The sequence below is a fragment of the Necator americanus genome, chromosome X (assembly GCF_031761385.1).
Source record: "Necator americanus strain Aroian chromosome X, whole genome shotgun sequence".
Classification (NCBI taxonomy): domain Eukaryota; kingdom Metazoa; phylum Nematoda; class Chromadorea; order Rhabditida; family Ancylostomatidae; genus Necator; species Necator americanus.
In genome coordinates, this window is record NC_087376.1 from 30683293 (window position 1) to 30709374 (window position 26082).

General features: G+C 37.8%; 2 protein-coding genes across 2 annotated transcripts; one reads left to right on the forward strand and one right to left on the reverse strand.

The window, feature by feature from the left end:
- Nucleotides 1–1270: 1270 nt before the first annotated feature.
- Nucleotides 1271–8301, reverse strand: RB195_025992 (uncharacterized protein; the record flags this gene model as incomplete). Its single annotated transcript, XM_064214341.1, has 17 exons — nucleotides 1271–2148; nucleotides 3629–3728; nucleotides 3786–3926; nucleotides 4013–4117; nucleotides 5408–5500; nucleotides 5567–5689; nucleotides 5750–5827; nucleotides 5942–6047; nucleotides 6140–6214; nucleotides 6694–6779; nucleotides 6901–6987; nucleotides 7048–7192; nucleotides 7296–7403; nucleotides 7470–7550; nucleotides 7613–7673; nucleotides 8097–8163; nucleotides 8227–8301. 17 exons carry the CDS (start codon nucleotides 8299–8301, stop codon nucleotides 1271–1273), a joined length of 2409 nt encoding a protein of 802 aa, XP_064070222.1.
- A 10885-nt stretch (nucleotides 8302–19186) lies between these two features.
- On the forward strand, nucleotides 19187–23351 carry RB195_025993 (uncharacterized protein; the record flags this gene model as incomplete). The annotated part of the gene is made up of 7 exons (XM_013435807.2): nucleotides 19187–19255; nucleotides 19573–19683; nucleotides 21824–21935; nucleotides 22703–22831; nucleotides 22886–22995; nucleotides 23057–23168; nucleotides 23230–23351. 7 exons carry the CDS (start codon nucleotides 19187–19189, stop codon nucleotides 23349–23351), a joined length of 765 nt encoding a protein of 254 aa, XP_013291261.2.
- Nucleotides 23352–26082: the final 2731 nt, after the last annotated feature.

Here is a 26082-nt window from a genome sequence, read left to right on the forward strand (position 1 = left end):
ATGATGGGAAAATTTGCCTTTAGTGTGCCAAAAGATATATAATTTGGTTAAAACGACATGAAGGACGGACAGTTGCGTAAGCGCCTGCTATTCAAAGCGGCGCGGTGGAGCGTAGCGGTTGGGATCGTGTAAGGATCCCCGATACCGCCACTCGCCACAGTTCGCCATGGTCCCACCTCGTTTCCAACCGCTGGCTCCACCGCAGCGCTTCGAGCGCAGCCCCCTACGCAATCGTCCGTACTTCATATCGTTTGGACCTGACTATGAGTTACTATGAATGGGTGGCGCGGTGCAGCCGCCGGTCATGATTAAGGTGGAACTATCGCGAACTTTGGCGATGAGTTGTGCCCGACGAGGGTCCCACCTTGATCCTAACTCCACCGCGCCGCCTCATGTACAGGCGTTTGCGCGGCTGCATGGAGTTTCACATCGTTTTTGCGCTACTGTGGTATCTTGCGTTCGCAGGTGTGTTTGTTTGACGTGCATACTGTAGCTTTCGTGTGCTTTTAATGTGCTTCAGTAACTGAATTGATCTGGTCAAAGTTCGCTTCACAGAGTTAGATTGATGGGTAAAGGGTGACTCGACTTATCAAATGTACCAAATATGTGGAAAAGATGACGAAAACCCTCTGATTGTACAGTATGGCTTAGTGGTTAGTGAGGTGCACTGATGGACGTGCGATTGTTTGGTGGTCCCTAGTTCGACTACGCGGAAGTCGTATGTCTTTGCAATTTTCATATGCAATAATCGCAAACGTACACTTATGCACGTCCACGAATTAGAGACTAATCCATACGAATGCAGGATCTTCGTTAGCAAGGATTTTAACGTTGTGTGCGATGTTGCGACAGTGTTCTTGGACTTAAGAGGTGTAATTAGGCCACCGTGATGGTGTAGAGGATAGTGTTTTACACTGGGAATTGCGTGTTAACAGGTGGTCTAGGGTTCGACCCCGTGGAAATTCTGTGACTTTGGGATTTTGTCTGCAATGTTTGCATTGAAAACCTCGTCACATACATGAATCCAAGAGGAATCCATACTGTTCCAGGAGTGTCAGCTGGAAAAAATCTGGTGTGTTTTTGCGACAGTGTGGTGGGATTTTTGAGAACAAAACACATTGTTGTGTTGAGATAAAGTGAGTGAGCGAAATGTCACCACATAAGCGGTACGGAGCAAAGGTCCGTGGAATTTCACCAAATGGGTGGTGTGGTGTTTGGATGGTCCCGCTGGACGGTACGAATGGTGATGTACCAAATGGGTGGTGTGAGGTTACGGTCCGCGGCAGGCCACCACACGGGCGGTATGGCGGTACGGAGCGTCGGTCCACGGTACGGAACGTCGGTCCACGGTACGGAACTTCGGTCCACGGTACGAAGCATCGGTCCACGGTACGAAGCATCGGTCCACGGTACGGAACGTCGGTCCACGGTACGGAGCATCGGTCCACGGTACGGAACATCGGTCCACGGTACGAAGCATCGGTCCACGGTACGAAGCATCGGTCCACGGTACGAAGCATCGGTCCACGGTACGAAGCATCGGTCCACGGTACGAAGCATCGGTCCACGGTACGAAGCATCGGTCCACGGTACGGAACGTCGGTCCACGGTACGAAGCATCGGTCCACGGTACGAAGCATCGGTCCACGGTACGAAGCATCGGTCCACGGTACGGAACGTCGGTCCACGGTACGGAACGTCGGTCCACGGTACGGAACGTCGGTCCACGGTACGGAACGTCGGTCCACGGTACGGAACTTCGGTCCACGGTACGGAACTTCGGTCCACGGTACGGAACTTCGGTCCACGGTACGGAACTTCGGTCCACGGTACGGAACTTCGGTCCACGGTACGGAACTTCGGTCCACGGTACGGAACTTCGGTCCACGGTACGGAACTTCGGTCCACGGTACGGAACTTCGGTCCACGGTACGGAACTTCGGTCCACGGTACGGAACTTCGGTCCACGGTACGGAACTTCGGTCCACGGTACGGAACGTCGGTCCACGGTACGGAACTTCGGTCCACGGAATGTCACCAAATGGGCGATGCTGGGCACGTGTAAGTATTGCAAAAAGGTGGGATTTCCGAGGAACCGAAACCCAACCCACTGCTCACAACGCTTTTGCCAATGTGGCGCACAATCCGCTACACCATCATAGCAACATAGTGTTTCTTCTCAACAGTTCCCTCACATTCTAGAAACATCGCAGACTATGGCCAAGTTTTTGCAAATGTAAATCTTGCAGTTGTATAGATTCTCCTTTAATTCTTGAATGGGCACAAGTTTCATCTGCAAATATTGCAAATATGATGGAGGTTTGCGGAGTCGAACCATAGACAATCAAACCAACGTTCAACTGTCAGTGTAAGTTACTAACCACTGAGCCATACTGTTCAATGGATTCTTCCCGTGATGTACGCACACAAATTCAAAAAGGAGTCACGTTTATTCTGGACACAAATTTTGACAGTCTCATTTCCTCCATAAATAAAGCAATAAACGTAACGAGTTCTTGTTTTGTGCAACCAGAAGCAAAGTGTTCTCCAGCTGCTTTTTACAAAGAACGATGGCGGCGACGTGTCCACATATCACAACGACTTCTGTGCTCAATCTTGTCAATTATTGACCAGATCATTTTCATATCGCGATCACTATGAAATCGCCTGATAAAAACGTTGAGAAAAATTCAAAATTGTTTAGGAATCAAATAAAAGTATAAAAGATAAAGTCACTGGCGTATTAATCCACTTGGGATGCACCAATTCGTTCTACTGGAATTCGTAATCTATGAGGTTTTGGAATGTGTGTTGGATTATACAATGACTTGTGGGGGCTTTTATCGACGCCGGTGGGATGAAAGGCTTTGTTTGTACTAGGGCGGTTTTGAACCATCGACCGTGTGGCAACAACGGACCTCTAACCGACTGCGCAACACCCGCCCAAAAACCAAATCGTAATATTTTACTTAAATTTAGTTACAGAAGTTATCTGTCTATGGGAATCACTTTTTGAAACGTTTAATTTTTCGTATTTTAAATTCGAGACACTAAGACCAACAGATTCCATATAAATTACTATTAATCCACTACTTTCGAAGAGAATGCGAAGAGAAACGGAAGAAAGGACCGTCTTCAAAACATAGAACTTCTTTAAATCTTGTCTAAATTGAACAAGATCGCAAACCACTTCCGTTTCTTCTCTCCAGATACTCCGTACTTAAACTAGGATTATGCTGTTAATTTGAAAAAATCAAATAATCCTCAAAATTAACAGAACTTTTTAAAGCAATATCTTTGCCTTTCAACGTAGGCAGTAACAACTTTTTAGAGCAATTGAACCCTTTTTTAATTTGTACACATATCGTCCCATACCATCGCATTTTTCATAGAAATCTTGTGAAATTTCGAAATTTTATTTTCATAAACACGTAGTAACAAATGCATAAATGATACAGTGTATACGAAAGATAGCATATTTAAAGGAATCAGAAGAGAAAGATTGTACTGTATGACGCTTCTAGGATCAGAGACTAGAGGAAAAACTGTACAAATCATAATAAGAAATTCTTCATATAATGTTAATCCAGTAAACGTAGTACGTGAAACATTTTAATTGGTGGCTTACTGCTCATGGTTTCTTTAGTTTTTCGTGTTCGAGTTGTGTTGAACACACGATCCTCAAAAGTGACTATAGCCTCGCGAGCGCCGGACCAAGCATGAGGTCCCTGCAATGTGGGCGATGGAATTAATAGGAATATTCACAAAATTGTTGGAGAATTCACCTGTAATCTATATTGGTATGGAACAAGTCCGTGGAAAAACAAGGACTTAGCTAAGAGTGGATCATAAAAGAAACGACTGAGTACTGCTGGTCGACATCCAAGAAGTTTGGCTAGTTCATCCATGATTTCTACATAGTAAACCTGAACGAATCAAACATTTCCTCGTTAGACTTCTAACAGTGGAATTCAAGATGAGAGATTTTTTTAAAATTTGTCTGTAAGCGTACCTGAATTGTATGTCTCCTACTAACAATGAATTGTTTCGCAATATTTTCATGCTTGCGCTTAATATCTCTCTCCATTTTTTCCTTGGATGGCAATTTGATTTTACCCTAGAAATCGAAATGTTGTCAGATTCATTTGTTGACAGGTATTGTGGAATGAACATATTAATATCCGGAAAGTAACACGCATTTTTAAGCTGAGACTTAACCTCAAACACACATTTTTAAAAGCATCACCCCACGAATCTGAGGTGGTACGGATTTCAGGTGGAGTATTCTTATACGGGGTCGTAAATGATTGAGAGAAGAAGATTCCGTCCATTTCTTCCTAATTGCCGTAAAAAACGGCCCGGAAGATACGCCTTCCGGCGTTCCGGCGCACTACCTTCTACAAGGGGTTCGATTGGAGCGCGTCAGCCTTGTGCACGCGCCGCATCTTCCTGGCCGTTACCACCCGTACCACCACAGATTCGTGGTATGCTGCCTTTAAATTTCAACGATTGGTGTATTCATATATATTATAATATTATATAATATTCACTTCCTAAAAAAATCCACGGAGAATCGTAAAATCGAATTAAGAAAGAAACTTCTAAAAAACAAAGGTAGAGTCGTAGAGTACTAAATGCAGTGGGAAGTACTCCTTTATGTTAAAAATCCTAAATTTTTAACCAATGAGAACATTTAAGCACAATTTGACGACTTGCCTCATACCTCCCTAACAAAGGTGAAGATTCCGGAGATAGAAAAGGGAAGTGCCATGGAACAAAATTTTTGCCTAAGCTGGCGAAATTAACTCTCGGCTGAGGTGAACTTGTTTTATCCTGGATATCAATTTGAACCGGAAACTCTAATGCACTTTTGGACTACGTTAAAGTCTATTTATATGTTTTCTTCTGATTACCAGCACCATTCAAATGGGAGAGCCTTCACTTTTAATTTAACATAAGCTTTTTGAAAAGGCTCTACTTGTATTTTAGATCTCAACTTCAGTCCAAGATTTAAAATTGTGGATTTAGGTGATGGATGAAAAAGTTCTGTGCCATCAAGATGAAAATAAAGGCGCTATGATAAAACAGAAAAGTCATCTTGAACTTCGTACTTAACTGATTTTTCCTATCTTTTGCACCCATTTCCTATCTGGTTTGTGCTAGGAAAAACTGTGCAGAAGTCACAATTTTTTCATTATATGTTCAAGGTCGAATCGTGTGTCGAAAGTAAGGCAAAACTGAAAGGGTAGAAGAACTGTTCCTGAGAAAACAGAACCTCATGTAATTCCAGTGGTTATGTGTATATTTCAATTATTAGAGCGTACCCTTTGAAAATGACGTTTTAACAAGACTGTAGTCAGCAAAACGCATGTTACTTTCCGAAAAATCAAAGAAAAATACCACTAACATTAAGAGCAGCTATAAATACTCTTGTCTGCATTTCAGATATCGGCATTATAGATCCCGTTGGCTGGATAAGTCCAATAACAGCAAGAGAATTCTGTAAAAAATACAAGAACAGCATGGATTTTTTACATGAAAAATACCTACCATAATCGTAAAGTACCTTCGGAGATAATTGTGCTGGATACATATATTTGTAGAGATCAACACGATTTTCCTTGACAGGAATAAGCTGTCCTTCTTCTATAAGAGGGAATCCAAAAGAAAATCCAGTAGCGAATATGACCTAGATTTACAGACATTACTTCAGTAATCGGCAATTTTTTCAAGCAAACGTTCAGCTTACTGTGTCGACTTTGGGAATTTCAGTTCCATCCTCAAAAATTACTCCATCTTCAGTGAATGAGCCAATATTTGGTTTAATCTGAATGATGATAAAAGAAATTGTTGGTAGGAACACTGATGAGAAAATGTTCACGGCATCAGGTCCAGTGACATTAGTGTCCACGAATCCTGTTCCGTGCCACCTTCAACTCACCACCACAGTTCCAGAAATAATACGATTTGGTAATTCATCATTGATGGTCACGTGTGCAGCTAATACACGATGTTTTGGCATGAGACCAAATCGGCCGTGGTCGAACCTTTAAAAAGATCAGTTCGACGAAAAAAAATCACTTTGCGATTCGTTAGATAAATATTTGCGGTAAATAATAATAATAATGCTAAGCTTCACCTCTTGTTCAACTTCCTCTCCAGCACAAAATTTTGCGCTGCAAATGGTGCCAATGCCTTCAACATGAACATGAACCTGAAAAACTCAGAATTTTACGTATATTGGGCGCTACGTATGTTACGGTTACGTTTTCGGTGTTCGGCTAATAGCGACCACCAGTTTCGCCATATTCTATACATTTCAGACGACTCGAAAAAATATGGAAATTCCTGACGAAACTCGCAATCCAGTGCTTTTTTGTAAAGTTTCAGCAACTCTATCTAGCAGCTTCAAAAAGAGCAGAAAGATTTTTCTGTTCGGCTAGTAGCGTAAACTTATCAAAAGGTTCTCTCATCAACTAATTCCCATTAGCGAATACATATATATTTCGTAGGCAAAGTCCTTTCAGATCGTGTCTGTGACAAAGCCTTTTCTAGAAAATTTTGTAAAATATTTTCTGAAACTGGAATCCACAGATTTGTGCGGTGAGCTCAAAACATGTTTTACCACCGTTGTACAAGTCAATTAGAAGATATCCGCTCTATTTTTTACTATGAGGATCGTTAGGATCCAACCTGCTGAGGTAGGCCAAGTCGGCTGGTTCTCCACCGTCCCATACTCGATTCATTACCCATGATCCAGATCTAGTAGCTAGATACACCTGAACGGGAACAGCAATTATTGCACGATCCCAGCAAATAGGTCTTAGAGATAGTTAAATTTTTTCCGTAGAGAATTTCGCCATTAGGAAAAATATCCGATAGGATGGAAAATTCACTCACTTTCTTGCTAATTTTGCTCAATTCCACGGCAATATCAGCACCGCTGTTACCAATTCCGATTACAACCACTGTTTGATCCTCATAACCCTGAAGATGTGGTGGATTTCTCAAATATTCCTACACTGAAAATATTTCAGTGCCACATACTCTGTGATCCTTATAGTCATGACTATGGACAATGTTCCCTTTAAATAATTTTTGTCCAGGAAATGGAGCAGGCCAATAGGGATCAGTGTGATGACCAGTACATACCATCACTCCATCGAATGTTTCAATGGAAGTGTTATTTGTTCTAAATTTGTTGTATTATTGAAAATGGTTGAAAAAAAAAACAAGAATTATGTCTCGAAATTTCTCCAGCTGAAAAAAGGCGAAAAAAATCATTGAAAACCCACTTGAGATCGAGCCATTCAATGTCCCATTGACCTGTTTCAGAAAAACGACTATTTCTTTTGATCGATTTTACTTTATGCGAAAATCGTATATACTTTTCCAAATCAAACCTGAAATACAATTAGGAAGTTAGGTGTTAGTAATAGATAATAAAACAATACTGCACAACAACTTACTGTTTAGCATATGACCTAAAGTACTCCAATAATTCTGTATTGTGCATAAAGTTTGCTGCATCTTTTGGTGGTGGAAAATCACTGAAATATTTTCGTTCAATCAGTTTTTTTTCTATCTTTCAGGCAAAATTTTAAATTTTTACCTATATGCAGTCATTTCCTTCGATGTATTGATTACTGTAGTTTTCATTACAGTTCCTTCGCCTAAACATGGTGCTGATTGATGAATAAATAAATAAATCAGTAAGTATTAAGTAATAATAGTAAACAAATAATAAATAGCTGCTACTTATAGACAGTTTGGACTTCGAGAAAAAGTGTAATGTGAATCTTACTGTACAGAGAAAAAAATTAAAGAAAAATCTCCATAAACATATTGGAATATTGATCTGAAGGACAGTTCCAGTCCATATGATCTTCTTCCGTGTATTCCTTCTTTGTTTACTTTTATTAACTTATTAACTTCTATTTTTTTACTGTTTGTTAACTTTTATATATTTGATGTGGTAAAATCACTCTTTGAACCACCATGAAAGTGTCTTCCAGCATGATTTTTTTTGGATTTATGAACAAATTCACTGCGTTTTGACATTGTACCTTGAATTTATATTGATTTGAACCGCTTACCCGGACAAGCATCTGGCTTGTACCTCCACAATCCACCAATATCGTTTGACATTTCATAGCAAACTACCTGAAAGATCACTTTAAAAATTTAACAACACACAAATAAATTCACGTGATGAGAAATTCTCACCTCACAACCATCTTCTACGGCACTTTTAATAGCTGGTAAACCACTGGCACCAGCTCCAATCACTGCTACTCGCATCCTATAAAATGATACACTAAGGAATGGGATGACACTTGACGAGGAGGATTGTTGGGTGGCTGCGCAAGCTCCACCCCAAGATCGACGAATTCTCGTTTAGAGTCGAAACAGAAGCGAGGATCTTAGCAGTAGCACGTAAATATAATAAAATAAATCACCCGTAGAAAATTATAAGATATTTCTTTTGGAAAAAAAAAGACAGCTAACATGAAATAAACTATGAAATCAGAGGGTATCGCATGTATGTTTCTTACACGGAATGTTCCATCTATCATCGTTTTTATTCATCTTTTCGTTCCACTTTAAAGATAAGGAAAAAATGATAAATGAAGCATAGCTATTAGGAGACATTCAACGAGTTTATGATGATGTTTTCGATGTTATCTATGAAGAAGAAGTTTCTGGAACTTCGTGTCCTGATGCAGAATCAGGTCTTTGCGTTGGTCGTCTAATTTTAACGACTCTGTGACGTTTTTCCATAGAAATTTTTCTTCTGTTAGAAGTAACAAAAAAGTACAAGAGGTACACCACATTACTTAACAAATTTCTCTACGCATACAGTACATTGCAAGGTTGAGAGAGTATTATGGTAGTAGCTGAGAAAATTTCTCATGCACTTGGATGCATATAAACCATCTTGAGCTTTATGATTATATCTGCATAAAATTCGAAAACCTAAAAAAGAATCATATTCCTTCTACTAAAGTGGAAGTACTGAAACTCTCAAAATTTATGGGGCGCTTCAGACAACCTCTGATTCTCTAAGCAATATAACCGTTAAACCTACTACCTATACCGTTAAATAGCTAAGGAAAGAATTTTCGCAAAATCCGCAAAAAATTCCTTTGCATGTTATGAAATCTAGAAAATTTGAACAAAAATAAACTTAGTCATAGACATTACTATGTTGTAGTAACGCAGTAGTGTTCATCCGAGTTCAGTAAATAGTAGAGACCATAAACAAGGATGTAAATTTAAAAAACCGAAATGATCTTAGCACATCCACACAAGGTCGCGTACGCAGTAATCCATATCACGTATACAACAATAATAATAAGAGGTGAAGAGAACTTTTCAAAACCTCTCCGAGGATAAAATCAGCTAGAGACCGAATAGTTGTAGAAGAACATCGTCAGATGAGCAACCATCAACAAGATCAGGGAAATTGCTGATATCATTAGGACCGTACGTTCACTAAGAAACATTGGAAAGAAAAAAAAAACCGGAACTGTTCGACACGAGTTAAAAAAGGTGTTAGTGATGGAGTAAGGTCTTGAAAAACATCGTTCGTATTCGTGAATTTTTCGGATGTCTCCTATGGATTGTGTGATATAAACCCTATGAACTTTTATAGTAGTGTCTTTGGTGCAAAACTATCGTAAATGTCAAGGATATCTTAGTGATAATGTCTTTGTTGCTGAACTAATACGTATTAGAGATTCCATGGTAGACAAGCTCGGTATCTAAATGTAGATGTAGGGTTCATATCGTATATATTTGTACATACGAACAATCACGGATGTGTATATAAGTCATCACGTTAAATCACAATTAGTTCAACAGCTTTTTTCCAGGTAAAGAGGGGAGTAAAAGAGGGTACGATCTAGTCGTACCACAGATTAAAGAGCGATAGGCTATAAAAAGAAGAATGTACGCGTGAGTGAGAACATAAACGATCGTATTTCAACAGAAACGTGAAGGTTTTAGAAATAGAACGTCTCTTAATAACAAAAACTGGCGCTAACTTCGTTAGAAACTTCTTCAACATGATGATGAAAGTACAGTAACGATACGCATCTATTGCTTGATGTCATGTCATTCAATCATCATGTCAAAGAAACAGCAATTCCATTGTGAAAAATGAAGTTCAGTACTTGCTCAACACAGTAATTAGTGATAAAAAAAGGATAGCAGATCAGGAATGTGAAAATAATCGAATATACTAGGTCGAAAATGGAAAAAGTAGATTCACTACGGGTCGGCTATTGAACTGTACCCAAGTAAGATAGAGGACACAATAAACAAGGATCGGACCTCTGAAAAAAAAAACAGATAGACAGATAGAAGAACGAGAACAAAAAAGGGGATGGACAGATAGATAGAGAAATGGAGGAAAAATAGAAGTTATTCCAGCGCACTATTCCACATCCAAATACTAAATTTATATTCAACATTTATTAGTGCGTTAACCACGATGTTACCAAGAAGAACGTGAAATCGTTGATAAACGAAAGTAACACATTTCGCTATATAACGCAATAAAACCAGTCATCACAACGATAGATGATGTGGGTAAAGTGTGACCAAATGAATTAATCGACCCCCATAATCGTCTAGATAGATCGACAATGATTGAAAAGAACTATTTTACAGATTTTCACACAAAACTTCATTCGACACGTTCACCCAACACACGAATGTTTTTTTTTGTTGTGTAACACTGAAATCTTTAGGATACAATGGTTACGCCTATGTAGTATCAACAAGGAAACAAAACTACTTGATACTAATTCATCAGCGAAACATATCAATCTGTCAGTGGTGCGTTTCTCTCACGAAAAAAAAAACTTCTGGATTTTGTTTCGTTAGATCTAGGGGAAACTAATAGAAAAATATCAAAGTACCCACAAGGAAACAAATGACTGGAACGAAAAAGAAATCAATTCTGTCAAAGTCACAACACACATACACATACTACAAGGATCAATGGACAAAAGTCAGGATGGTGTTTTTGGAGCACATTACAAAGAAAGTGGAGCATATCTTTCAACTACTTTCACCATCTATTCTACATGGATAGAGCAATATGTAGTTAGAACGCTTTGAAAGGTGCTACAAACTCAGGTTGAACCTTTTAATCATAAAAATCGCTAATATTGTCTAAGGAGCTAAAGAAGAAGAAAGAAATAAGAAAGAAAGAAAGAAAGAGTAGAATAGAATAGCGCAGAAGAAATCCTTCCAAGAACTATATCACTAGAGAATTTTGTACATCCAAATCAACTATTATACACTAATAAACATCATTCTGGATACCCGTGGGCATTACAATGACTTGGGTCGCATCATTATCTAATCACAGGTCATATGTGTATGAGGTAGGTCGATCGCGGATAATCTTTTCGACGATCCTAGGCTCTAAGATACAACATACTATCCAGATCACAACAATCTCATCACATGCTCAGCAACGATAAAATCGCAAAAGGTTGCAAAGACTGTTAAGATCCTTTCTCGGAGAACTACAAACTGTTTCACTGTCTGGAATTCTCGTGAGGATGGGACAACGGGAGATAAGGTTATATCTCTCAGAGAAACGTATACGTTCAACTGCGATCTTTACTATTTCCAGTGATCACAGTTGAGGTCGTTAAAAACGACTAATCGGATGAGGTGCCCAAATCCGAATCGGCGAGAACCAGCCACTGAATGCGGGGACCATAGACGAGATTACGGGAGCGATCAAGTTTTAGGCGCCGTCGAGAGAGGTATTTGGAGTGGATCGGACAGGTTAAAGGATATTAGAAACAAGATTGTTCGGTGACTGTCCACGGTAGGAAGAAAATTGCAAAGAAATCAGAGGAATCTAGAAGAAAAAAAAAAACGAAAGCAACATAGCAGCTGCAAATCCTCATGGTATAAAATGAGTGCATCTGTGACAAGCAACGATATCCGATTTCCCATGGACTATATAAGTGATAACGGCTAACGGCTTGTGTTAACGGGTGTTAGGAATCCGGTCTCGATCATCTCAACCACGACGAGGATATTATCCAACTGAACGATCGCGGCACTTGAAATTCCACGAAACATCGATGTTTTTCCGGCTTCGCTTCTTATTAGTATTTGAGTTCTGATGCGTTTACGACTAGTTCTCTGCAAAGGTTTACAACGCTTATCTGCAGTTCATCGAAACAATAGGAAATGAGAAGAAATTTTGCATGGGTGCAGTTGAAAAGGTTGGAACTGAGCCAATTCGCATATTCTAGGCGAATAGGCCTAAAATCACAAGGATTTTGTACGCATCTCCACAAAAAATCCGTAAGCAGATAGATGAAATTATGAGCACATATATTTTGAGTCAAGAAAATCTACAATGTATATATATATATATATATATAATATGATATAAATGCGGTGTTCAACAACTGCCAACTGAAGCGACGAGATCAAAGAAGTAAGTCGACGTATGGGCCGAACATGCGAACCTTTCAGTTTCAGTGTAGTTTCATTACACTTGGACTTTAGATGCCTGATTTTTTAGCTTCAAGGTCACTGTGTTGCCAAAAAAAAACTTTTTTGCTAAGTTTGAGGAGAATAAGATGATGCCATGATCGTCTACATTTCCTAATTCTTCTTCCATGCAAAAAAAAAACCTTAACGTCTCAGTGATCCGGTTATTTGCAATAGATATGGCAATAAATTAGGAATCATGGATCGGAATCACTACATTCTTACGTATGTATATGTATTTGTGTGCGGTTTTTTAAAAGTCCAAGCGTGACACGACGTGAGTACGTGTTTCACGGACTTGTTCGGGGCCCTTTTTATAGTAATTTGCTAAATTGTCCGTATTTATTGCGAGTTTAGTCTCAAAAACTGCAAGAAGCATTTATCAATATAAGTGATGTGTTGATGAAGAAGCTGGAACAAAGTTGACTTCAACTTAAAGCGAGTATGTGTGTTCCATCATAGAATGGCACAACTCGTTTTCACGTAGCAAGCAAGTCCACCACTGATAAATGGCCACCAGATTTTTGTGCTTGTTGATAGACTTCAGCAGCAGAAGGAGTGTTATTTTAAGGAAAGAAACTGATAAGCTGAACATAATGCATTCTCTGAAACAACACTTTAGTAACTGTGTAATTGTATACATGTCTGACTCTTATAGTCAGCTGCATATGGTGGCTCCGCCTTCACTAACCGCCATCTGAGTATACACCTTGGGAACGTGGGAATTACATATACAGCACTTGCAGTGTGTTGCTGGCATACAGCACACTCTAAAGCTCAGATCCTGATAGGTCAAATGTCTAGAGAGAACATGGAATCTTTGGCGACAGTCATCCGTTTCGTATTTATTTCTTATTTTGAACTCCCAGTGGCTATCGTGTGGACTCCAATAAACCGCTATGTTCAGGCTACCGTGATGTCTGCATGCGTCTTTTCCGACATTGCGAAAACATGCATAAGAGAACGCCGATACTGATAAGAAGAAAGTTGGAGGCTCTGTGGGAGCAGCGATGAACAACTTTAATAATTTGGAGTTTGGCTCAACGTAGCCAAGACTAGCGTTTGTACGACTGTGGGATTGTAGAGAGGTAACATACTGGATCTTAATTGCTCACGCACTTACGGAAACCATTGAAGACTATAACATGATATAACAGTCTTTGTTGGAATTGATGCCAATGCAAAAAGGTACTAGGACAAGAGCCTCATGTGCACGGAAATTTGTATCATCCAGCGACAATAGTTTACGTGGCAATGATCAATCCCTTTAGCACCTGGAGAGCAACGCCAATGGAAAGTGACAATAACTGAACTTCAGCTGAACTATGTTCTGATAAAGAACATCATTTTGTTGGGCCTAAAAAATCTAAAGCTGCCTGGAATGTTGTGGTCGATTGCGAACACGGCACGGGTCCACTCAACCTGATGGCGCAGTTTCAGGAAAGAAGTCAAGGAGTTCTGCCTCTATCGAACTTTGACATGGCAGATCTGAAAGACAAAGAAGACATCAATTCGCCTATAAATGTCGGTTAGCATTGAAATACGAACTAAAGAGAAGCTTAGTGACCCAGACTCCTTGACTACTTGTATCCAAGAGCTTGCAGTGAAAGTCCTTCTGGTGTTTCTTCAAAGAGAACTTTGGTTTTTCATCTGTGGGGACAGGAACCACGTACAAATTTGTGTGTATGTCGCCCCTACTGCTGGTGATTCCAACAAAGAAAAGAACCTGAGGGAGATGCGTCATCAGCGAAGGGGTGAATTTGAAAATGAATCAAGAGCAAAGGAGTTTAAAACGCGTGGAAGGAAAAGAACCAAGAAATCAGTGCTCTACTTAGGAGATGCGAGAGAAGAAAAGTGTTCACCTGTTCTCATACTCCCAACAGAATCACCAAGTGAACAAGTCCTTGCCAATCCGGAACGAGAACTCTAACGCCTTGCTGAACCACCAAGCCCCATAAATCCTGTTACCCGTCACCGAACCCAGAAACTAATGAGAAATGTCATTCCTGCACGTAACGTGGAGGTTTTAAAGTGGATCATCTTTATTGTGCTAGTCAGTCATCGCTGAGAAACCACCCGTGATCGTCTGGTCGATCTACTACTGACAAGTGTTCATTAACAGCAGAGCGATCGAACTGTGGCAACGAAACTTGAAGCCCATCCAGTTAGCGTTTTTGGACTTCGAAGCCGCTTTCGATTTTTCTCATCAAGAATGATTTCTCGACGTGAATTGCAACTGGGGTTGCAGGAAAGTTCTTCTTCCTAATTGATGGTATAGATCGGAGAGCAACTGCTGCGTTTCGATCGCCACTAGAATGTACTTCACCGTTCAAAGGGGAAAAGAGGTTGTAGTGGAATCCGCTAATGTTTAGCTTTGCTATCACTGATATCATGAGAAGAAAAGCCAACTAGTCTTTCGTTAATGTTGCTCTGGCACTAATTAGGCGTCCCATAGTCGATCTCGAACGCGTCGACGATGTAGTAATAATCGCTTCAAGCAACTCAAAACTGCAACTGCATTACGTCAACCCGTCAACCTTGTATCGAAACTAGCTGCAGCTTTTTCGATAAATACAAGCAGATATAGGTCTTCTTGACACCTTCATTGGGAATCAGGGAAAGAAGACAACCGATTGGACTCGTAGGCAATCTTTGTTATCTGGACTGTATTCAGAAAAACAACTGCAACTATGAGAGAGGTATTCAGCAAAGGTGCACTAAGTATGGTCCGGCATTCAACTCCTTAACGAAGTCCCTATGGTCGACCTTGATCGCCAAGGAGTCAAGCTGCGAGTCTACTTATCCGCAATTCGCTCTATAATGACGTACAGATCAGTTGCCAGGCTACACTGCATGAATTGCCCGGGGATTCTTCCATACCCGAACTGAAAAAGACCGCCTGGGGGTAAAAGGAAGTTCTAGAGGAAAACTGCGAGAGAAGATCCGATGACAGTTGGCATTGATACGCAGTTGAGCGGAGACGTTTATATGATGTGGAACAACCAGGAGTCTGCAGATTCTATGCGAACTCTAGGCGAAGTTTGAACAATGTCGCCTGAGATATGAAAGAATCAGGGTGATCAGCGGCCCTCAGAGAATCAGTCCGCGTTACGACACAACATGTCCGCAAAAACACGACTGACAAAATAAATTATGCACTATCAAAATAAAATTTATCGAAGCCAAAAGCTTAATTCTCAGCTAGTCTTCAAGCTATATGGAGATTGGAGACTAACCCAACTAATAAAAACAGCTTTCGCAGAAATTCTCGATTTTGAATCCTCGATGTTGGAGATTGAATCATTTTGTTCCTGCAAAGATACTGGGTCATGGTGGGGACTGATCGAATTGAAGATTTTTTATCTATTGTTCTTTTGCACTTGTGGAACACACACACGTTTTTATTGTGGTTCTTGGGAACTACGCACTGGCAGAATCCACCGTGGAGCCGTTCTAACTTCTAAGTTTTTTTTTTAATTTCCGTCTTCAATCACCGCTTTCAATCGCTTCATGAGAACAAGGAATTTTTCCAGGTAAGAAAAACATTTCATATGGTTAGGTGGTTTTCTTTTTGCGAAACTGGTGTCAATATTTCAAGTGCTGATATTCCTTCCGTTTTTTTTCTGGCGAGAATAAGACGAAATGACATATTTTAACAAAAAAATATGCTTTTGGTATCATTCCATGCTCACCACCTTTACTTTGGTCGCTTATGGAGTCATACTACTATCCTCCACGTCTTCTTCTATTTTTCTTGACCACAGAAAAGAAAACCTTTGATTATATTACAAAACCTGGTTTTTATAATTAGTAATGACAAGATTATTTGAAAATGTATTGAGGAAAAAACTGAAAATGTAGGTTCATTTAATGATTAATGAAAGGTAAACACGAAAATTAATCAATGCGAAAAACGGAAAATTCATATCGACTATGAAAAGGCAGAGGAAAAAAAATAATTGATAGATGACAGGGACAGTGAACGTGACTCCTCACCGAAATGACAATGATCGACCGAAATATCGCTCACTTACATCAAACGCGTTATCTTCTTCCGATATATATCGCTACCAAGATCGATGATGAGGTACGATCAAGAAAAAGTCATGTACGAACATTTGGAAGAGGGAAGAGGTTCTGGAGAAAATAATGTGACCAAAGAAAACCAGTTAAGAAAGAAAGTTTGGAGAGTTCAATAATAAATGAAGTAAATCTAGTAGGTTTATAGAAACTATTTTCCGTTGATGACCTGAAGTACGCAGAACTCTTGTGAGAAGTTCACTCAGAGAAAAAAAATAAGAAAATTTCAAGACCCATAAATTCCACAAAATCTGAAGATACTTAGATCTAAAATTTAAAACGAATCAAAAAAGAGCGAAGGTAAAGGCGAGGCATATTTGGTTTAAAAAAATCATGTAAAGCTAATTTGGAGAAAAATTGTTTTTCCAATAATTTCAGCATAGCACATTTATTGGTTCATATTTATTTTCTCTGCATTACGTTAAGTATATGCTCTATGAAAATCCTCTTCTAGTACATAGCTAATGAAAACAAAGAGAAATCCACGGATCAAATTCAAAATCCGTTAAAATAAACAAAAAAAACTCACCAAATAATTTTCAATTTATCTCATATCATATGCTTTAAAAGGAACCTCCTCCTCCTCCTCCTCCAAACGCATGTTAGAGAAAATCACTTAAAAAATTGGCCATTAACACCCTATATATGTGGGGAAATTGGTATGAAAAGATTTACAAAAAAAAAAATCCCAAAGAATTCGAAAGAAATAGAATCCCACTGAGAGTTCATCTAATGAATAAAAGCTGAAGTGCATATTTTATCAGCCACTATGCAAATCCTTACTTAGTAAATACTCAATATACATTTTACTCTCCATGTTTCTGGATAAGTCCTCTATAATGGATCAGTAGAGCAAAATCCTTCAAGAATCATTTTAGGAATTTGATAAGACGTTAAGTTAATGCGAAATTATAAAAAAACATTTAATTCGATCATACAGTTATGATCAGGAAAAAAAATTAGCGAATTTTTATTACCTGATTAATCAAAAAATGGTGGGATTTGGAAATGTTCGGATAGAATCTTGCAGCTCGTTTGAATGATTTTGAGTCCGATTTTGATTATAAAAGGGAATTAAATGTGACTAGCGAGTCTTCACTACTTATCTTTTACAAAAGTACAATTAATAGCAAACAAAACACTAAAGCCTTTCTGCTTCAAACACAGGTATAAATAACTAAAATGCCAAATTTTATTTGTTTATGGACGAAAATGGCTCAACAGGGTTTTGCAGGTTTTTCTTCTCTGCAAAAACAAAACTTAGTCATTACATTTTCCAGAACCCTAACCTAGACTAGAAATTAATTCCCGTTATTTGACCCTTTTTGAGGCAACAATCCTGATCCATTCACGAGATTTCTTTCCTATTTACATATTTTGTACTGTTCGGATTCGCTCACTACTAAACAAATAAAAAATAATGAAATGTGTACTTCAAAGCACACTAAACTTAAGGCTTCATATTCTCTGTTGAGACGAAAAACAAGAAAAATTACGCAAATTTTAGTGCAGAACTATGTAGTGCGTATTTGTATGTAGGTCTTTAAAGTAGCTTCATTTCTCGGATCTTAGAAATCCACTGTTTATCATACTATCATAAAAATATCAAAGTTAATTATTTACTGTATGCATAAAATAATATACGGAAAATAACAAAGTAGTATACGAAATTTTTCTCGCTGATTTTCAGAAATATTCCGAATTGACGATCCAAAAACCTTCAATTTTATTGTAGCTGGTTTTTTCCAATATCCTGCTAAATAAGATTAGGAGGGCCCCAGAAAGTCCACATAGCAGATTTGATCCATAAATTTAGCTTTACAAAGTGTACAAAAAGAAACGTCATCAATGTTGAAGACGTTCGTCTTTAAATAACCATAGCGGAGAAGTTCGGAGACTCCACAATACTCCATGAAGCATGATTTTTCCAGCGGAAGGCCAATTTTCCAAGGAACAAAGGATTTTTTTCCAATGTTGATTATGGGTAATTTGCTCGTCTTCATTTGTTCGATCCTCATTCACAAAAGAGGGAAAGAAAGTCATATGTACATGTTGTTGATGAACAATAACGTCAACAATGTGAACGTATGTATATAACAATAGATGAATAAATACAGTAGTATTTCGGTAGGACCGGCATACGTAGCTGCAGGACCTCCTAAGAATTCCAGTAAATACTACAGTACCGTTGTTTTAAACACCACTATAAGAACTAATAGTGGTGAAAAATCGACCGAAACGAATACTTTATTTACTATGAAATGGTTAATAAAAGAATGTTTGAAAGTAATTTTTCACTCTTTAATAGTCAATAAGAGTAGTAACGACAACTCAATCCTTGGCTGCAGATGTCAGACTTCATGGATCATTATCCTACGAAAAATGATGCTCCAAATGGCTTTTTTTCCTGCATGCAACATTATTTTTGGCCTGCTATCCTGTTTACGAGTGGAACATGCCATTATCGATTGGCTGGCTGCTGTCTGTGCGTGTGTCTTTGTGTGTGTGTGTAGCTGGGTAGTATCATCCTGATTTTTCCAGCTAACACTGGAACTCGTACGTTACCATTTTCAATATGAAAGATCATGCCGAATCACGACTTCTAAACGAGCAGCACAATAGCAGGAGAAAGCCGGAAAATATGGTGCGTTTACGAGTGTTACACTACGAAATATTAATGTGATTGTGTACGTTTGGGACGTTTTAGCTGTTTTCCTCACCTCCTCAATCAATACTTCTTGCAATAACAAAACAAATCCGCCCCCCTAATACTTAGCCAATCCTGACAATGTTTTTTCCCCCCATCGAACCTCCTCAATGTCAATGAACGCGTATTGTTCGACGTTTAGTAACGAATCGACCACATGCGCAACTCATCCCCCTCCGTTCACCTCTTATTTCCATTGAACTTTTCTGGATTTCCAGCGATTTTCTGGTGATAAATCCTTGTAGTTTTTTTAGAGGATGCCTATATCTGTATGGCCTACCACTGCTGCTACAATTATTGCTCTTATTGCCTGTCTAGCATTCAGTATATTCTTTCAACGTGGCTTGAGCGGATTTTCTAAACAGGTTTGTTTCACAATGCTTTTTTTTGTGGAATTAGGGAATTTTCCGGGCTACAATTCATCCCAGTTGTTCTCTTTCTTTGATTTCTATTGTTCAAACTCATTTGCTGATTTTTGTCAACAAAGTTGTGTTCAAGATTTTTTGATATTTTTAAACATTCGAACTATTTGTCATTTTCTGAGAAAGAACTAATTCTTCATTTCTATATTACATATCTTTCTATATTACTGTTCTCACTTTCATTCGCCGAATCCTTATCGATTGATCATTGATGTCGTTTCATCACCGAGTATATACGTTACAAGTTCCTTCCACCTAAGGGGGATTTATTTATATTTATAAATATAATATTACATCTTCTAATCTTCTTTTAAACTTTTCTTTTCCATCAGCTTCCTATATTTATATTCGGAGTAGAAAAGTATAGTGCCCAGAAATCGAAGAAGATCTCTTTTTTTTTTGAAAAAAAAAACTGCTTTTTCGCCAATCCTCTGAGTTTTCTTTTTGTTGAGCTTAGATTTGGATTCATTTGGAATGGTATTTATTGAATTCTCGAAATACCTTGACCTTTTTGGAGACGGGAATTCTTACTGGACGAAACATTCACTTTTCTTGTATCCACCCCTAGTTTTTACCACTGCTACAGTACTTATTCCCTTTGTATTATTTTATTGCTTTTTTTGCGTTTGAATTAGATTTTCAGCAGCATTCACCGTCAAGAAATTGTTAAATTTTATTGTGTATAGGAATTTGATAGTAAATCCTACGATCACTAAGAGCGCTACTGGATTCGTCCATACTATAGAAGTAATAACAATTTATTCCCATAGTTGTTCGTCAATTTCGAATGAAAGTATGAGAATGGGACCTAAAACTAGAACTAGGTGTGGATGACGACCTTGCCGGCAATCGCTAGGTCTGGATCAATGACGATCAACTGATATCTACTGGAGCATTCGCGTTCCGCACACATTTCTCACAGTAAATCGGAATTTTCGTTCAGAACTTCTGGGAATCTGCATTAGAGAACTTGTTTCTGTCAAAATAACAAAAAATAGATTCAAAAAAATGGTTTTTGGGAAGTGTCTTATGCAAATGCCATTTCTAGCGGATGAAATTGAGCATCAGCAAAAATGTACCGGGTATGTCCAAGGGAGGTTCTCAAATGAGTTGAAAGAAAAGAATAAAAAAGAATATTACTTTTTTTGCAAAAAAAGTAAATGTTCGCCGAGATGGTACCAGCGTTTCCATTCTCACAATTAAACGCTACCACGTGCAGTTTCTTGGCAACCTCTGGCCTGAGGCAAATGAGGAACAAATGAATAAGATTTTGACAAGTACTCGAGCATCAGCTAGTTTTTACTTGTTCCTCTTGCAGTTTTACTTTATTTGAATGTAGGAATGACCGTAATGGTGTATGAATAAAAGAAAAATTGAATGGTGTATACTGCTTTTATTGCTAGTGTCTTTATAGATATTCCTAGTAAAATCAAGAAATGAAAAGAGATTAGCGAATCAAAGAAGAAACATTTTTAAGGATTTCATCGACGAGTCATGAAAGTCAGGAGTTTTTTTTTTGCTGCTTCCATAATAATCTGATGTTTGCATGCAAATTTGATGGTAATTTTTATTCTGAAGGCAAACTATGTACGTACATAGACGCAACTGTTCATTTAAATGAGGTGTTCTCTCTCAACTATACAGTAATCATTCGCCAAATCCTGGATTAATAACTTCAGATTGTGCGAATAGAGGCGAATGCTGTCACTCGACGGTATACCTTATTAATCGAGGTTTTGGAGTTTTTCTATGTCCTCAATCTACTACTATTCAATCTTTCTTCATCCTCATCGCTCCTCTTTAATTTGAGCATACCGCAGACTTATCTTTTTTTACATTTTGTCTGTATTTCTAAAGAAATACATGTAAGACATGTATTGATAAATTTCACATAAATAAAAGAAAAGAAATAAGAGATTTAAAACACTTTAAAAATACAAAAGAAATAAGACACATAAAATCATTTTGTGCGCTGAAAAAAAAAAACGAGATTTCTACACTCTCTAGTAAGAATGCCTTAGAATATTTGGAAAAAATTCCGAAAATTATTGCTTGGTTTGAGAAATGAGTTTTTTTTTTCCAGGTAAACGCATTTATTTCCCTTGGTGACTTCAGCTCGATACTACTACAATCGATTGTATTCATTATCTCTGCAGTTGTTATTATATATTTATTGGTCGTTTACCTTGCTTCTGGTAAGTCGTTTAAAATCTGGTATACTTCACATTAAAATAAATTTCATAAAAATATCAGCACATTCGAGTATCATAAGAGGAAAAAAAAACTACAAGGTAAAGTTCTTTTCGACATTTTCCAAGAATGTATACGTGGTTGTAAAGCTGAAATTTCCAGTATTTATATGTTTTCTCAGCAGCCACAAAAAAGGACAAATCCTCAGAAGTTTTTTGAAAGTTTTTCTCTAAAACTTGCTATTATTTCGTTCTTTATTGCTGATTCTGGATATTAGTCAACTAATGAAGACCAAATCTATCCAGTTCAACGTGGAACGTAAGAAAAACTATTGACAAGAGCACGTGCTTCCTATGTTTCCAGTCGCAACAGGCTTGCGTATCCGCAAAAAAGTGCATCGTAGGGATGACTCCAGATCCGAGTAAAATGTTGGGGAATTTAAATGATACTTACATTTTGCTTGACAAAAATGCGTTTTTCCACCTCAATAAACATGGATATTTAGTCGTTGAGAAAATTGTTTTTTCCGAATAAAATGTGACTAAAATAAAATTAAAATGTTACAGCAATAGAAAAAAAAGCGAAGTACGGTAATTTTTTGCTGACGAAAACTTTCATTCTTAGCTTTTTTTTCTTCTCTTTTTCTACTATTCATTCCTTTATATACGAGTTTCTAAGCGGTTACCGAATAAAATATTTGTATCATATATATTTAATAATATGTATCTGTGACTATAAATATGATATATGATGTATATACGTATAATTTTAGCACGTGTATTCTCGAATGTTCTCGGAATCTGTGGTTCTCCATGCCTTCTCTACATCTCATCATTCAGTTCGCAAGGATTTTTGATATTATGGGTGCTTTTGCTGTGCTTTGTCTCATCAATTTCTTTAGGTGAACATTATTATTTTTTTCTCGCCTTTATAGCACTTATTTCGTCAGTTTCAGTGTATTTCCTCTTCATTGGAGGGATATACTCGTTCTGTGCGCTTGTCGACCAACAATGTTTCGATTTCCGAGTTTTAATACCAGCTATTGTTAGCAGATTTAGCAACAAGGTCTGAATTTTTGGACTTCACCTTCCCATTTTATTATAAAGTGTTTTCTTATTTATTTTAGAAAGTCGATATGATATTTTGCGCTGAAAAGAAGGAATTGTTATGCTCCCAGAATAATAATCAGATATGGAACTTCTTACTGTCTTTCATCTTTGCCTTAGTAACGTTAGCAGGTTCGTTTTTTTTTTCGAAATTTCCTGGATATCAAATGACTGATAGACAGGCTCTTTTTAGCGCTCATATTCTTGCAAAACTGTGTCGTTTACGGGCTTGGAAAACGGCAAGCGTCGAAAGAACAAAGATCGAGGGAGCGACGTGAGGGAAAAGAGAAGTACGAAATGAAGCAACTGAGTTAAAAGTGGAAGAGAAGGTGGTCCAAATGATGTATATGATGTAAATAAAATAAAATTTCTATATTTCTTGTTCTCTCTCATGGAATTCAACGTCTTCAAGTAGCGAACACCGAAAGTATCTATCGGAGCTACAGGATCATATATTTGTAGACAAAATAAACTCTCATCGTCCTTGTTTTCTTGGAATTGGCACTGTTCCGGATTTCTCTGGCTACAAAGTTATTTCAATTATCGCCACCTTAAACAGATTATGTGCCGAATTCAGCAGATGTTTTCCATAGGTTTTTCCTACGGTTATCTGGCAGCTCTTTCTTTTTATAATTTTTTATAGGCCTGATTTTTTTAAGTAGTTTCCTTCCGTTTGCTCAAGATCGTAAACATTTGCTTTACGAAAAGCTGACTAGCATTTATTTGCTTCTTACTGTTTGCTCAAGGTCTTAACACAAAATTCTAATCCCTCGGACAATGTTAAGCAAAAAGTTACATAAATATAAGAATATCCTCGGATTTGTGCTGATAGAGCATTTTTAAGTGATTTAAAGCGTTCTCGTATTTAAACGTGGAAAAAATTCTCATAGGTCCTCTACAGAATTTCATTCAAGAAATTGTATGAACATCTTGCACTGTACTACATTGCGCTACAACCGCATGATTATTGCAAGAAAACGGAGAGGAAAAAAAGGAAGAAAGAAAGAAAAAAGAAACTGATCTTAAAGGAACGGTTAAAGCTCCGCAAAAATAAAGAGATATGTTTTTTACGTTCCCCTCATTTTCCTCCGTGTAATTTATAGAGGTGGTTGTTTTTAATATAATTGTAAATCGGTCAGCACAAAACCATAAGCGGTATGGAGGTGAAACACAAGAAGGTGAAACACATGAAATATGGAAAAAAAGCAAACAGACAGAGATTTGAAACAATGGATTGTTTTGCCTCTGTCTAGAAAATCTATTTTTCTCTCAATTTAATTTTTTAAGCTCTTTTGCGATCTAAGAATAAAATTCCTAAGATAGTGGGTGAAAATCAACTCGTGAGAGGGAGAGGGGCAGCTGCAGGAACCGAGTTTTCTTTCCACGAAACGAAAGTTACATTCAGGGATATCCAGAAAAATGATGGTTGAGTGAGTACGTGGTATTTCATTTAAGCGCAGAACCGTGAATCTACGTTGCTATTTATAATCACCACACTTCTATAGTTCTTACGAACCGATAACGTATCGGTGACTCTAAAGCTCCATAATGTCAGCAATTTTTTTTTAACGCGATAAGCTGCTGAACAAGCAAGAAATTCGTTATGGATTTTCACGCAACAAATAATATGCGTTCGAGTTTTATTATGGACAAATATTGATCGAAATCTGTAAATGTCCTGATAAAAACAAGCGACGCGGGAAAATGCTATTCATTCGTCAAATCAAATATCTAACAAGTAACCGTAGATCCTTTAAGATATTCCTCTATACTTAACTCTAATATGCAGCATTTCTGGACTCAGCTGTGAATTTAGCTCTGAATTAAAAAAAAACAACGAGAAGAAGCCATAAACCATAAACTGGATATACACACTAAAACTTCTCAGAATTTCTCCCTCTCTCTATCTTTACGACGGCTTTTTCTGCATCCAGAAACACTGATCATACATTGATAACCGTATAGTAAGTAGTGTTTATTACACAAAAAAGATTCCACTCTTATCAAACAGCTGTCTTGGTTGCCATTCCTATCAAACAGCGATTGCTTCATATCTTACTTCACTTGAATTATTGTGCTTTAAATGTAATTTATATCATTTCATTTCAAATTACTTTTGTTTCCGAAAAATTTTACAGTAGAAATGCTACGTGAGCGTAGGGAAGATGAAAATTTTTCTTAAATTGCTAGAATTAGAATAATATATCATTACATAGAAATGGCTGGAAAGCATTTATGCCTATATTTGAACGAAATTTAAACAATACTGACAGCGTCTGGCGTTCTCAAATAAATATGTCATCAAACGGTATAATAATTGTTCTCCGAATTCATATATAAATATATTCAAATTCTTCACATTTCAAAATATATTCTTATTTTGAAATTATAACGAAGAGAATGGAATCTTAGTTATTATTTACTTTATTCTTAGTTATTATTTTGTACAATCCGTAAATTACCCTTCGCTTGGTGTTCTGAGTTTTCTGAACTTGTCATTATAGCGAATATTTCACTTCACATCTTCTAATTTCGCATAATATACAACACTTTTGAACTCGGAACTATTCTAACGTTTGTCACTTTCTTTTTTCTGGATCATCTTAAGTGAACGCTTGTCGTCATTCATTGAGAAATAGCGGTTTGTGAATTAGGAAGCACTTTGGTGAAAAGCAGGATCTTCCAAAACCAGTCCGCCAATGTTTTAGCGAATACAACTGGCGCGGACGTTTTGAGCTCACATTTCTCCGTTCGTTCCTCAGAAAACAAACTTCATTCGAACTCATCGTGTTCCTATAACCTCTGAAAGGACCGTTCGCCGTCTCTGTTTCTCGCGTACTTTCTCGTTTCTCTCATCGATCCCATTCTTCCACCGTTCACTTCAGTGTAACACCCACATCGAACGAATGCGTAATTTCCCTTCACTACCCATACGCACACAATCTTATTTTGTTTTCAGTTATGAAGAAAAAAAATTGGATTTATAATATCAATTGTTTTGAGTGGCCATCCTCTCATGTATGGTGAACGTGTTCATAAACAGACC